Below are 16,029 nucleotides of genomic sequence, written 5' to 3'. Positions count from 1 at the left end.
ACATATATTTCGAATTTATAGCTATTTTTACGTCTCAAAAATACTGTTATATTTTGTATTGATAATTAAATAAAACAATTTATGACAAATCATAGCTGTTATATTTCGAGATAAAATAACTTAATTTAAATAATAAATGGTATATTACAGTATTATTATATATCTGAGATATGACTAGTTACATACATTTTATTTGCTAACATATTTCTAATTCCATAACATGCTAAACAGTATTGTTATTTTTACTTTCAGCCTGTAAATATGCAGGCATGCGAGAGTACATGAATTTTTCTCTCTTATGAACGTGACGCTGGTGTTTCATCATAGCATTTCTATAACCAAATGCCTTACCGCATACATTGCATACATGGTTTCTGATACCCAAATGATCAGCCTCAAAATGTCTCCGAAGTGTTAGCTTTGTATGAAATGCCCGCTTGCAGGCGTCACATTTAAACTGTGGTTCCTTATGTTTGAGGAGGATATGACTGTTAAGATTGCTTTTAAATAAAAATCTCGCCGGACACTCTGTACACATATATCTGTAGTCTTTAGTGTGTGTGTGCATGTGTGTTTTTAGAAGTTCAGCATATCTGCCTTTATATGGACAGAATTGGCATTTGAAAGGGAAGTCGTTGCGGTGTCTGAGACTGTGGTTGTGATATGCACATCGTAGCCTAAAGGACTTTCCGCAGATATCACAAACATATTTCTTATGATCGGGGTCATGCATAGTCATGTGTTCTTTATAATAGGACCTATTAACTATTCTATTGCAGACATAACATTGAACTTTAAGATTCCTTTTGTCTTTTTCTAGTTTTGGAAGAATAATTTGTTTTTTGTCATTTAAACTGTGCATATCTTCATCAACATTTGATGTCTCTGGAACATCTTGATTTTCAGGCTCCAATTTCAAAGGTTGTTTCAGTAATTCATTGGTGTGTTTGGCGAGTTTTCTGAATAAAATTGCACCTTTAAGGAATTTAAAACATATTTTACACAGTTTGTTTGGATATTCTTCACGTTTGTTGACTTCAACATCGCCGAATATACTTAAGGCTTCAATTATATCGGGAGTATTTTGATTCCCGAAGATTGGCAGCAAACCTTCTTTTAAACAAACTCTGCAGGTCTGTTGGCTGTTAAATCGCTGGGTTATGTTAACTATATTGTTATCTTTACTTAAATTATCAAAGTATTCGTCAACCTCCACATTTTTATTTGATTTGTTTATTTTCATAATATAATACGAAGTTACCATTTTCGATATTTGTTATAACAGATAATATTATAGTTCTATAAAAGATGTACAATTTTGAAATTATATCCTTGTTATGAAATATTTGAGCAGCCTGAATCTGAAATTATGTCTTAGGCTTATACAATTCTTTCTATTTACAAGAAATTATGACATTTCACGTTGACAACATGTAATGCGATCTTCTATAATAATTCAGTAAATAAGAAATTTCTATTTCCTTGATTATATTTACTATGATTACTATATTATTTTTAATAAATAATAGGCATATATTTTTATAAAACTTTGTTTACACTTTGTGTTCTATGTTCCGTTTTCCGGTAATTATTATTTATTATGAAGTTTGACATTTACAAGTTTTTTTCTCGAGATTATCGTATGTAGATACGAGTTATTGAGTTTAAAAAAAAGGTAAATAAAAGTTAGATTGATGATAATCCGTAAATCATTCCGTGAAATGTTATTGTAATATACTTATTTATTTGGCAACTACATCCCTTTGAATAAAAAAAAATAATACAGCAAAAGATTAGACAAAAACTTGACATCAAATGTTATTTTAGTACAGTCCTATTATAACTTTCTCATATTTATTTATTCTGCACCTACATTCCCATATTACATTTATTAAATGTATAACTTTAATATCGTAAAAGATTAAAAATTTTGACAACCAGTCGGTATGGAGGAAAATTATGTTTATGTATTTTTTTTATATAGTTTATATTTTTATGTTTCATCTAATTGATGTTGACTGATTGACATCTGATTGATGACAAAGTCCCGAATTGTGTTTTTTTTACAAAATTTTATTACATTCCTAAGTTAATCCCGAATCGTGTCTCCTTCATTCAACACGACACTGGAAGAATATACTGTGCACGTCTCTACAAGGATAAAGGCAACATTTAAAATACCAACCAAAATTAAGCTCAAAAGGACTCGTATCCAGAGCCGTAAAAACATTTACAACCAAAATGATATTTATTTAAAATGTATATTTTCAGCAACTGATCATAAAAGACCAGGTTGAAAGGACACACAAAAACGATTTTATATCAATATTTATAAAAATTAGTAAAAAGTTTTTAATGTATCCGAGACTATTTAAATTTTAAATACAAATTATATTTATAGTATAGACTCATCTGAAAAATGTAGACTAACTGTTACGGTACACGACATACAGCTTGGACATACAAAAAAGGGGGATAAGTTGTCTACATAAATAAAATACACAACCATCAGGTAAAGCAATTTAATTACGTAATAATTCAATAAATATAAAAAGAAAAAACAAAATGTCGATACATTAATAACAATCACAGACAAATTAATAAAAAAAACTCATTGCCATTAACATTCTCTGAAAGGTACCCTTAGTAAAGACTATAGACTTTTCTTTCAATGATAAATTTATAAAAAAAAAAATTTTTTTTCATAATCATAGACAAAACTTTAGCAATTCATCTGTAGAATGAATGTTTATTGAATCGAGTTTATTTTAAAAAGCAATACTAAGGGCCCAATCCTCTAATAACACCATTATATAGATAACTATTACAATTGACTATAATTACCAAACGAGATTGCTACTCGCTAAATCCAACATCCTAAATGATACATTAACTCACACTGTCATTAGAATAACCTGTAAGATAAAGTAACAAACAATTTGTACTGTTTTACAATTATGAATGAGAAATAATTTAAATTTACAAAGGACACACAGTAAGCGAGATCGGTGCGAGTCATTAATTTGTTGGCTATCCAAGCACATAACGAATACTCTGTATTGAAATAAAAGTCAAATTTCAATAATTACATATACTTATGGAATTACAAATGTCATTAGAATATTAATAAGTTATAAAGATTTTTTTTTTTTTAATTTCACAAGCATGAGAATATTATTCGAAATAACTTTATTATGAGACGCTGTTAGTTTACAATCATATCATCTATATATAAGTGTTAATAATTTAATAAAATCCAATACTGTCATATCAATTTAAGTACACAAAATACACGGATCAAAGTTGTACATTTTATATTAAGCTTTATATAGTATTTAAAACGTGCATAAAATTCTATTAGAAAACAAAAAATTATATCAAAGTGATGTCATCGTGACCGAAACAGATCCTATATGTATTTACTGAATACTGTGTTGCCGCTATGCTATGAGGTAATTATATTGCTACTTCTAATACATCAAAAACAAGCTAGTAAGCCACAATCACGATTACTCTATGCTATGTGTATATATATATATACACGTATATATATATATATACATATATATATATATACATATATATATGTGTATATATATATATGTGTATCAAGTTATTACAAGAACTTGGTTAAATATTGGAGTATTTAATGTTTAATTGACGGTAATTTGGTAATACACATTATCTGATTCCTGACTATTCAAATATCTGACTGTTGGTAAAGTATTTATATATATATATTGATATTTTTTTTATTATGAAGCGAGTTATTTAGTTGTAATGATGTATATGCGAGAATAATATATATATATATATATATATATATATATATATATGTAATTTTTCGGTTACTTTTCGTTATTATAATAACATCGGATTTTCTAGAGTCAGTATTCTAGTTAATGTGGGTGTTTTCATTGTAAGTATAAGTCTATCAAGTGCTCTGTAAACGGGTAACAAATATATCACAAAAAAGGGCTTAAGCGTAAAAATCTTAAGAGAAAAATGGATAGGATTTATATATAACTATAGTTAGCCTATGGAATGTTTTGCTAAAAAGCAAATAAAGTATTGTCTAATACATGAACCCTGGCGTTCCTTGAACTACAAACAAACAATAATACTGTTTACAAGATATAAATTAATCCGACTAACAATATATCAATAGTTTGGCATATGTCTTTTATTTTTTTTTTGCAACTGGCAAGTAATGTTTGTAATGTCAAAGTCACTATCATATTGTACTAATATTGAACCAACGTCACTATGATTAAATTCCGTACAAACGTCACTCCCTAATAAACAGCACGCTACGAGATTATTTTCTACAAAAGCAACAAATTAAGCCGAAACTTAAATTTAGTTATACAATTCTCTAGCGAATATAATGTATGCGTATTTGAAATAATTAATCATATGATTTTTGCTTTTTTTAAATGTTTCTGTTAGCCGCTGCGATCTTTGAGATATATTTATGTCTATTTGTCTATTACACTATAATATGAAAACTTTTCATATATTTTTTGTCTATTATCTATTTGTCTGTAATGTTGTTCACAAAGCTATCAGCCGTGTGTTGCTATCCTGCCATTTTTCTTGTAATCTCTTGTGTTCTTCATACTGCTGTTCTGATATATGTTTCACTGATGCCGGAGCCTGGAAATCATGAAAATAATGAAATTTATAAAAGAATAAAAAAAAATATAGCGTTTATATTATAAGATAATATGATTATTTGCGATCCTAGAAACGATTGTCAGTTAAATCTTATAATAACATATATTTTTTAGGAAAATTTTGAGAGTAAATCAATTTGTAGGGCCATAGTCCTTCCATAGCCCATCAATTTGTAGGACCTAGTCATTTTATACAACACATAGTTCTGAAGTGTTTGTTTCCTGTATATTATATTATAATAGATTGACATATAATTTCTATGAAAGGTATATATACTGGTTTTTGCATGCGGCTTTATCTGCGTTGACTTCTGATATAGGTTCAGAGAGAAACGGATAGTGTGTCAAATATTAGGTATTTATATGATAGTATACACAATAACACTGTGATGTCGTGCTAGCATGGCTATAAGAAATCTCAAGATAAATTATAGCCTTAGTATTATTCTCATATATAAGATATATTACTGTAAAGTTTAATGAAAATCGGTCAAGTATTTTTTACGTGATATAGCAGCAAACAAGTGTGAAAGGTATACAATACTTTGATATTTAAACAACACAAAGTATATTTTGTATATTTTGGAATTTGTATAATAGAAAATACTTCTTTATATTTCAAGGCTTGCATAGAAGGAATTCGCGGGAAAATAATAATGATGGTCTTAGCATACCTTTATCTTCCTCGGATCTAGATTGGCGCCCAATGTTTGCACGCCCTTAGCCAGTTTTGAGAGAGGCGAGAGTACCATTTCTTTGGTGGCTGTGGACACAGGACTTGTTATATTCTTCAACTGCCGTAACGCTGATTCGCTATGCGACTGCGCTATGTTCAATGTTATCTCGTGCTGGGAATTAGACCTCACGTAGTTAACCGTAGGTTCAAAGTTGAGGTAACTGGAGCTCTGCGACAGTTTTTGGTTCAGCAGCAGCGAATTCGGCGGTATCGGCTTGGAGTCCACTTGTATTTCCGGTGTGACGTCACTGTTGAACGGGTTCATCTTGTTGCTTGGCGTTTTCTGTATGTTTGTCCTGCTATCGGAAATCGTGGTGTCCATGTCGTAGTTCGGTTCAATTTTGGATGAATACAGTGGATTTTCTACCAGATCGCAATCATTCTCGTCCTTTCTCTCCTGATCTCCGATGTAGTGTTGTAGGTGTTCGAAGTTGTCTAGCGTGGGCTCGAAGATGTTGGTCCTCGCCTCGTCGTCTGATGAATAGTCCGAGCTCGCGCCGTCTGATAGGCTTCCTTTCTTTTTGCCATCACTCTTCTGCCCTAATGTAAATATTTTCTTTGTCTTTGAAGTCCCTTGGTCGAATTTCAATTGTAATGTAGGTCTGGCTCTGGCGTTCAGGGAGTGACTCAGTTTATTCAGCTTGCTGAATTGCTCCGACATATTGTTTAGGGCTTTTGATCCTGGGATTAAAATGTTATATAAAAAAAATATATACTAATTTTATTTTATCAAAACTACTGTGAATAATGATGATATAATATTTAGTGCGAATTCTACGTAATATCAATTCTACATATACGACACAAAATTTTCCCAACTGGCAACACTTAGCTCACGAATAATTACGACTAATTAAATAACAATATAAGAACTATTTCAATACAACAATTAAATAAACGGAGTTACGATGCCGTTACCACATATATAATTAATTTATTTAATAACCCCTCAAATTACCAACTAATAATGTATCCCGGATAAAATTAAATGTGTGTAAATTTAAATTTTTAATACTTATTTAATTAATACCTTCAACTAACATTTGATCTGGACGACGGTAAAAACACGCATCTCGTGCAAGGTTCCATATCAACTATTTGTCTTAGCAAGGAGCGCGTTAAGGACGCGCGAGGTACTATCGCATAATGATATATTATTTTATTTATATTTTATTATCATTAACAAATAATATGATTAAAAAAAAATTGAATTTTTTTAAAAAATATATTTATGTAAGAAACAAAATTTGATATATTTTTTCTTTCTGGCAATACTATATAGATAAAAAAAAAAGTATTAATATATAATTTGATTATTTTAAAAGGTTTTATATTGTAATGATGGTGCAGGAATCGATTATATGATTACTATAAAGGCTTTTCACAATTATAATATATATGTATATATATATATATATATATATATATATATATGTATATATATATATATATATATATATAATTTATTATTATTATTATTTTATACTATATCTCACCGACACTCCTTATGTCCGCCACCAGCTGAGTCTCGCTGACATTTCTAGTGAGCGTTGGCAGTCTCGATAGGTCCAAGTACAGGGAAGATTTAGCGCCTGAAGACCCTTGTGTTGGATGTATCTGTAATATATAACGTACAGACATACATACAGAGAGAAAACACGACGATTATGGAGACTGATATATTATGTTGACTTACAATTTTTAAATTAATATGCTTTATATTATATATATGCTATTTATAAAAATTATAACAAATTAGTGAATTATATTCCTAAAGTTGCTATAATGAGTTTAAAATTAAATTTAAATTTATAGTAAAGTACATAGAATGATATATACACCGGTTAGTCTTACTACACGACAGCTCAGTTAGTTAAGTTAGTGAAAGACGATTTTCCAGAGGTCGTAGGTTCATATCCAGCCCGTGTGGGTAATTTTTCATTGTATATAACTTTAAATTAAATGTAATACTGAATGTAGAATTTAAAGTTGATAATCTTAGGATCGGTGCTGTCATTAAAGTATTTTTAGTAGTTATAAAAAGATATAACTTAGCTCATTTTGAACCATTCTTACAGAGCTTATTTACACATATATATATTTCAGTATACTAGTGTTGTAGCCCTGCTCTGTCTATAGGACTATAGTTTAATATTTATATCGAACCTTAGACTTTTTCCTTTCCAGCTTGACTCCGTCGTGGAAGGGTACAGGTGATAATTTCGCTACATCCCTCGCCACAACCAGTGATTCACATATCGAGTGAAGGGATTCTGTGGAATTGATTAATTTGTAATATAAGTATTAACTAATTCTTTTTACTGGCAATTAAATGTAATAAAAAAAAAAATCTAACGCTTTGTATATTCTGTGTACTATAATAAACGTTTCACGCTGGTTAGATACACATGTGTGGCTTTGTAGCCACATGTTAGCCATACCTATCATCTCGTCCTTAGTATTTATAGCCACAGCCATATTATTGAAGAACCTTAGCGATGTTGACCTGAACATGTGGAAGTATCCCGGTTCGTTGTTATACATGTAGTTGATACGTATACAGTGCACCGGCTCGGCGTTACTCTTGCGGGCCACGCTGAATATCTGAAAACGACCGTATCGTAATGTATTAGAGGCGATTTTCAAACAACAGAAATATATCTGTTTGTGATATTAGAATAGACGAATTTTAGTACAAAAATATATATACACGGTGCTTATACCAAAGTAGCTATTTTTAATTTTTTTTTTGTCTGCATGTTCCGGCTATTCTCTGAGAGGGCTGCACCGATTTTAACGATACTTCCTCTATCAGCTGATGTAATAAGTAGTGACTAAAGTTGTATTTTTTTTTAATGTTTATTGATATAAATAACAATATTATATATAAAGTATTCTGCTTACACCATGAAATAATATATAAAATACATTATATATAACATGTAATAAATATGTCTGTTTGTGTGTGTGTGTATGTTCTTTATTACCGTAGCACTAGAGTCCAAAGTGCCAAGTTCTATAGACGTAACATCCTTCAGAGGCACCCTCTGTACCGACAACAACCTGTCGGAGGTCTCGTCATAGTCTGTGACGTAATACGCCTCTCCCGTCAACACCAGGACGCTATCCATTTCCGTTTCCTGAGGATCTCCTGTACTGGAATTCAAATATATATCTACATTAACAAACATTACAATAAATTATTACCTAAAACATTGTCTATCTTGTCTAGTCTGGAATTAGATATCGGACAAAAATATAATAGTCCTATATATCCTCTTTACAAAATTTCAAATCATTCTGCCAAAAAAAACCTAACCTTACCACAAGTCTGTCATATCAAACTAAGCACTACGCGTTTATAGTTTGTCACGCTTAAACCTATTGACACTATAAATATATGTGTTTATTTGTATTAGAAAAACAAGTGGAAAGTTATTATAATATGTTTATATATCATACTGTGGGTCGGCATCTATAAGTCCCCAGGAGCCGAGGACTGGTTCCGTATCGACCAAGAGCTTCTTACAGTCATCTATGAGGCTCTTCACATGCTGTGCCATAGCCGCTGTATCTGGTACTGATTGATCCTGAAATAATTTAATAACTCACATATATATATATATATATATATATATATATATATATATATATATATATATAATAACATACTTTTTGTACATAGCAATCACAAGTATAAACAATAAATTATAATATCTCTATTATATAATACATAGACAGACCACTCATGTGGGATATACAAGGTACGGTAAGGTACATTTGAATTATAAGGTACAATTGACTTACATGTATTTCTTATCAACTAAATATTAATTTGTATATGATGTTTGTACTAATTAATATATAAAGCTGTCATGCATGCATAATAAATATGGCTTATATACTATCAAAGGTCAATGTACCAAATTTGGTTGTCAATGAAAAGGTGATTTATATAAAAAAAATTGTGATGTCCAAACTAAGGACACTTAAATTATTTCTCTATATACGATTGTTAGTATTTCTGGTTCTTATTGAACGACTTATAGGGTACAAATAACTTATATGGTACAATTGACTTACACTACACCTTTTATCTTATTAGATATACTTATATATGTATATACTATGTTTGATATATATTATATGAAGCTGTCATGCACGCACGTTAAACATAAGAACCTTGACTGAGGTACACGGGGTACAGTCGGGTACAATGAGTTGTTCTGGTATAGTTTTGGATTCTCCTGTCATTACATCAATCGCCACTTGACGGAGAGCGTCCTTGAATGTTGACAGATAATATCTGGAATATAAAAGTTAGATTAAAATAAAAAAGGCCATTGTTAAGACGATTGTCCGTCTGTTCGAGTCATTCGGTATTTAGTGAACTGTAATAATTAGACTGTTGAAATTTTTGACAATTATTTACCTGTTAGCGGATGCGACGCCATCTTTCATCATCCCAGTCAACTTCCTCTCTCCTGTGCGAGTATAATCACCCTACAATTAAAATTTCACATAGTAACATTTATATAAACAGTTAATCATATTGTACTTATGAGTCCTCCAGGTTTTGAATTCAGTAAATTTTTTTTTTGTTGCATTATCATTAATCAATAAAGCCTTCGGCAGGGTATGATATACCCACCTTGAGAGCTTTGGTGCCAGCGTATTGCCTTGATACGAGATCTCCGCTATCAGCCCACATAGCCAGAAAGGCCTGTCGGAGCCCCACGGGTAGACCGAAGCCCGGGGCTCCGAGACCTAACCTACATAGCTGCAACTCCAACACGTACTTGGCTATCGCTGTCTAAAGATATGTACAAACATAGCAGTTAATTTTAGGACACTCGGAATATTAATATTCAATACTATACATATGTAAATATAATGTAATTTATATGTAATCGAAAGTAAGCTTTTAAAAAGGTATTCGGTACAAACAAAAAGTTAATTTATTTAAAAACTAAAATTATTTAGACGAGATTATTTTATAAAGGTAAAGTGGAATAACCATTTAATTAAAAGGGCCAATGACAAGTCGATTAACCAGGAAAAAAATGCATGTAAAAAATATATTGTAATTTCAATCTTTCAAATTACAAAGAAATAAGTAATAATGGAAAAATAATAGTAGAATGTTGAGCCCAATTACCAGGGAGGCATGACATAGATAGGGTAAATGAATTTGAATTTTAAAAATGGAACCCTATCGAACTACAAAGTATTTATAAATTCGAAAATGGAACACTTTTGACCAACTAAACATCAATTAATCAGAAGTTGAAAATGGAACACAAAATAATTAGAAATTTTAACATGGTAGAGATGTATGCTGGGACTGAGTACCAGGGGAGCATGACATGGATGGAATAAAGGAATTTGAATTTTAAAAATGGAACACTATCGAAAAACAAAATATTTTGGTTTTAAAAATGGAACACTATCGAAAAACAAAATATTTTGATTTTAAAAATGGAACACTTGATAAGATCGAATAATCTAGTAGATCATGACTTAATATTACTTTTGCAACGATCGGTGTAACCATACCTGTACGACGTTGGTGCGATCGAGACAGTCTATACAGTTGACTCTGAAAACGCCGGTCTGTGTACAGATGAGGCCGCGGTCGTCACGCCAACAGAAACGCATGTCACCGATGATATCCGATATAGCGTTTATTAATATGCTAACGTTCTCATAGTGCATGCCGCGGCTGGAAATGTTATATCGATAGTAAAGTTTCATCGATAAAGAAGTCTTGAACACTACTGCCGACCTCTCAAACGGCTGAACTGATAAAGATTTAGTACTTTTTGCGAGCTTCATCTTAACAAACAGCAACATATTACGATACGATTGGCAAGAATTTAATCGTTTTTTCTAGAATTCTATAGGAATTTACTTTCATAAAATGAAATCGGACGATAAGATAATTGAATTGTATAAATTCTGGCAATTAGAGCCGATAAATGGTTGTTCTTACCAGTACTCGTGGAAGTCGAAGGTAGCGTATATTATATTAGGACTGTTGTACTTGAGGACGTGGTTGCTATAGGCCTCCCATATGATGCGTTCTCTCCCCTGCTGCTCTACCAAATTCACTATACAAATCTGTTTATAAAGCTTTAACTCCTCTTCGAAGTGCTTCTTAAAAGCCTGGTGGGATTCTTCTTCGGCTGTTGAGGAATTAATATTTGACTTGAATGACGATGACGTCATCAACGGAGTTTATTTAGAACTGCCACTATATGGATCTACTTGATCGTTGTGGTATCTCGGATGCAAAATACAAAATACCGGGATAGTTGTATTAAAAGAAAATTAATAGAGAATGAGAAGGAGTTGTTTAATGTTGTTAAAAAAAAAATGTTACGGTTTACAACAAAAACGGATTATGCTCTATCAAATGAGTCATTGAAAACAAAATTTAATTGCCGAGCAATGAAAAAAAAGTCATTGAAAGATGGCGTAGATTGGTTTGTGAACTTAACCTTGAAAACTTGAAGAGGGAATCTTGAATAAAAATAGTACGGCAGAATACTCTTACTGATATATCGATAAGATGACAAGTTTCATACAAAAACATTTTTATGTGTACTGGTTAATGCCTGCGAATTTGTGTTTGTGACTTCTGGATTGGGCTCAGAGAAAAATGTATAGTCTGTTAAAGCTACAGATATGTTGTATAATCTATGATCCCATAGAAACAACATATAGCTCGAGAAAAAAGGTTACATAGAAAATATCTAATGAAAAATTCATCGTCAAAAGCAGGATTCGAACCTACAAACTCCGGGATATCTCATTTCAGTTGCCTTAACAATCAACCTATCGTGTTCTGACTCGAGTTGGTACATTAATCATTATATCAATTTTATTACAGACATTGTATTATTAAGATGTCACAACTGTAGTACTGTTACATGAAAACCCTTTAAGTTTTTTGGTGACAGAAAAACAAATCCACATATCCTTAAAAATAAATCGTTTATACAATATTTGTAGGATTTAAGAAAGGTTTATGAAAGGAGTTTGTTTACTTAAAAATAAAAGTTTCCGTTTATAATTTCAAATTAACATTAAAATGTATGGTTACGTCTTCAGCTTTTATATTGGACATTTTTTTTGTACTATTAATATTTTTTTGAAATGATCTTCTATTTAAGAAATAAAATCAAAATAAAAGTCTAATAACTTATAAATATTAATAAACTTGGCTATGTAAAATCAAGCAGAAAAAAAGAAAAAACGAAAATCTTCCATTTTTAAAATGGATTGAAACTGTCAACATTTAAAAAGTATAGGCCTTAAAAAGTAGGGTAGAACACAATACATACTTCTGTCAAGCCTCGGCGGCGGCCTGAACTTGTAGTCAGGCTGGCTCCAGTATATTGGCACAGATCCACGGACCTACAGACAATGTTATATATACATATATAGCAAATATTAAAGTATGAAACAATTTGCTTCTACAAAGCTTGTGCTAGATTCGAATTCGGGTCAATGTATGGACTAAAAATATTATATTTTAACATAACATGAGATAACTCTTATTTTTCTATAATGAACATTAAATTGATACATTAAAATTTAAATGTTATTTCGTGGAAGACATAGGTTCAAGTCGCTTTTTCCTTCGTATATATTTTTATATAACATTGATAGATTCAAAGAAAATTTTAGTTTTTTATGATTACATAATCATCAATTTAAAAAATGCAATTTAATTTAAATAAAAGAAAAACGATAGTATAATAGAAAGTTAAAACGGCAATTTTGGAATTAAATTTCTAAACAGAGCGTATCGTATCGTGCACAAGTGACCTTTAATGTTAAGCTACATTTCAAATAAAGAACGAATTACATAAATTACAAATAATGATATAATTATTCAAGTATCTTTTGAATTAAGAACGTAATTAAACCAAACGGACTGTAAAAAAAAATGTTTGAAAATCGAACGAGATAAAGGATTAGGAATAATTTTAAATTAGGAATACAATTCGAAAAACGAATAAAGAAAACAAGTTCAGAGTTATATATATATATATATATATATATATATATATATATATATATATGCCTATGTATATATATATATGATGAAAGGCCTGACGCTAAAACACGTGGGTGTTAGTACCATATTCATACCCCACGCGTATAGCGATTAATCATATAATAATTACATCGCTTGTAACTAACGAGGAAAGTGTAATAATATGTCAACAACACCCATTTAAATTTTCCAGATCTTGTTACGGAAAAACTTTTCAATTACATAATTTTGATTTATTATTTTTTCATATTTTTCAATGATGTGAAATGAATGTAAGATCTTTTAAAATTTTCAATTAATGTACTTATTCTTACATGATTACCTCAATGCGTAACCTTCTGATAAGTATGCCGAACAAAGACTATGTAGAATTGTATGTTATCATGTAAATATCAAATTCCATAACAAAGCTAGTTTGTTTCATGCTAAACAAAGATAAGCAAAATTCTGCTGTGAGTTTATTTAAATAAATTTACAAGGTAAATAAGCTTTATATATATATATATAAATATATATATATATATAAATATATATATATATAAATATATATATACATATAAATATATATATATATGAACCTTATATATAACACATACCTGTACAAATGATGCTCTATGAATGCTATCCGAGCACACAATGGACACAATCTGCTCAGTTTCAACATAGTTTGCGACTCTCCCACCGGGCTCTATACCACGACGGTTGTACCTTAATAAAATAAATTACACACACACATGTATATATAAATATATATATGAAAAATCAAGAGAAACATAGTATAGAAATTCAGTAACAAATAGCCACTAACCGAGTTCCAGCCTGGTACCTAGATCTTCTTGATATCAGACCTAGAGTGAATGTTTCATCGCATGAATTCGTACTCGACAATGATTCGGTATTCAAGGGATTTGCATCAGGTGGTTCGACGGCTATTTGTGACAGATGTACATAGCCTTGGATGATCGGCAGAACCCATTCATCACAGCCGGGACTCTGTGTGAACATTACTTGGTGATAATTACATCAAACTTTGTGCAATACTGACTAATTGTATCAGTTTTCTTAGACTAAACATTGTTCTATTAAGACTCAACTACACCTAATGAAAATAGACAATATAGGAAAGAGACATAGTCCTTAATCAATATCGGTTACATAATATTATAAGGAATTGGCAAGACATTTGAGAGCAAATTTTATTGAAATAGTGATTGTTAGCATATAATCATGTATAAATTGATAATGTATTTAATTTTTCTGTACCTCCAAAGCAATAATATCTTTGAGCATATGTTTGTTCCAGAAGAATCTATCGTCCACATATTTCCACCATCTTGTTATGTCAGTGATTGGTTTCCCATTGCCCTCTTCGGTTTCCAAAATTTTTTCAATTTCATATTGTCGTTGTAAGCAGTTAGTTAGATCTAATGTTCTTGAATAGTAGAAGCTGTCAGAGTCATCAAATATCTTGTGTAGCTCATCCGTCAGACGCTTCTCAAACCGTTCAGCTAGTTTTGGATCACGTTGCTTCTTCACTGTTTGTTTTACCTGAACGGCATTTATTATCGTGAGTAAAAAACTAGCTTGTGTGAACTTTGTTATGATTACTATATCAAAGTATTTATTAAAAGTACATGATTTTAAAGATATTACCTGAGTAGCGGCTTGCTGTGTTGTGGTTTTAATTGTGTTGCTAACATTTTTAACGGCACCTACAGTTTTATTTAAAAAGGCGGAATTTTCAAACAAACGAGCCCCCATTTTCTTACTGCTTGATCTTGCATTCTCCAAGAGGGTTGACGATCCATGTTTCGTACATGGAGAAAGCTCAAGTTCCTGATTATTCACACCCATATTCAAAAAGCATATTGATTTGATCTTGTATATGGTATGGTGAAAATATATCTGACCCATAGGTACGCTTTCTTTTATAATCATTAAACGAGGCTCGTATATATTTGAATGTTCTACTTTTCCTATAATACCTTCTGTTATACCAAGGCATTCTATGTCCTCGATATCGGAAAGATCCCATGCTAAAAAAATTTATTATAAATTAAAGTCTAATTTAGAAAATACTAAGATTGTATTTTTTAAGTAATTCAATTAATTTAATAATCATATAAGATTTTCAATATAACTTACCTGATCGGACTGAAAAGGCTCCCGTTAGCCGATTCCACCAAAGACTTGACTCGTTCCTCACAAATATGAAATAGGATTCAGATCGAAACAATTCCATTTTTTTAATTTTTAACACTCACACACATCCTTTGAATTAAATATCATCGTGTTTATTGTTATTGTAGTTTGATTGCAATTTGACGTTTTTCAGAGATACATTGTATGGGGGAGGGGCGGACATGTTGATTGGCATATGCAAAAGTTTCATTACGAGTGTTTCATATTACGCAGTTTATTTTGTACCTAACCGTTACACATTTAATATGGGCACTATAATAACAGTTTGTTTATATTTAAAGTTATAAAAAGTGACATTTCAAATAATTCTATATTTGTAATGTGCTTCTATGATGTGAATTTGAACAACG

The 16,029-nt window shown here is 30.8% G+C and overlaps 2 protein-coding genes across 3 annotated transcripts; both read right to left on the bottom strand.

Moving 5' to 3' along the window:
- Window positions 1–78: 78 nt before the first annotated feature.
- On the bottom strand, window positions 79–1,587 carry LOC116774900 (zinc finger protein 81-like). Its single transcript, XM_032667681.2, has one exon. The coding sequence runs from the start codon at window positions 1,262–1,264 to the stop codon at window positions 224–226; it is 1,041 nt and encodes a 346-aa protein (XP_032523572.2). The 5' UTR covers window positions 1,265–1,587; the 3' UTR covers window positions 79–223.
- A 921-nt stretch (window positions 1,588–2,508) lies between these two features.
- On the bottom strand, window positions 2,509–15,976 carry LOC116774928 (phosphatidylinositide phosphatase SAC2). 2 transcript variants are annotated; one of them, XM_032667715.2, is made up of 18 exons: window positions 15,623–15,976; window positions 15,131–15,513; window positions 14,741–15,025; window positions 14,286–14,470; window positions 14,074–14,185; window positions 12,759–12,831; window positions 11,405–11,597; window positions 10,969–11,134; window positions 10,064–10,225; window positions 9,845–9,915; window positions 9,580–9,718; window positions 8,875–9,002; window positions 8,400–8,568; window positions 7,854–8,016; window positions 7,579–7,685; window positions 6,909–7,029; window positions 5,351–6,093; window positions 2,509–4,656 (listed from the first exon to the last, which is right to left on the bottom strand). In XM_032667715.2, the coding sequence occupies exons 1-18, from the start codon at window positions 15,717–15,719 to the stop codon at window positions 4,555–4,557; spliced, it is 3,399 nt and encodes a 1,132-aa protein (XP_032523606.2). In that variant the 5' UTR covers window positions 15,720–15,976; the 3' UTR covers window positions 2,509–4,554. The 2 variants fall into 2 exon arrangements, with proteins under 2 accessions (XP_032523606.2, XP_032523607.2); XM_032667716.2 differs by having other exon boundaries at window positions 9,595–9,718.
- Between the last annotated feature and the right edge of the window lie 53 nt (window positions 15,977–16,029).

This window comes from Danaus plexippus, chromosome 23 (genome assembly GCF_018135715.1).
Source record: "Danaus plexippus chromosome 23, MEX_DaPlex, whole genome shotgun sequence".
NCBI classification, from domain to species: domain Eukaryota; kingdom Metazoa; phylum Arthropoda; class Insecta; order Lepidoptera; family Nymphalidae; genus Danaus; species Danaus plexippus.
This window is presented reverse-complemented; position numbering and strand designations above follow the sequence as displayed.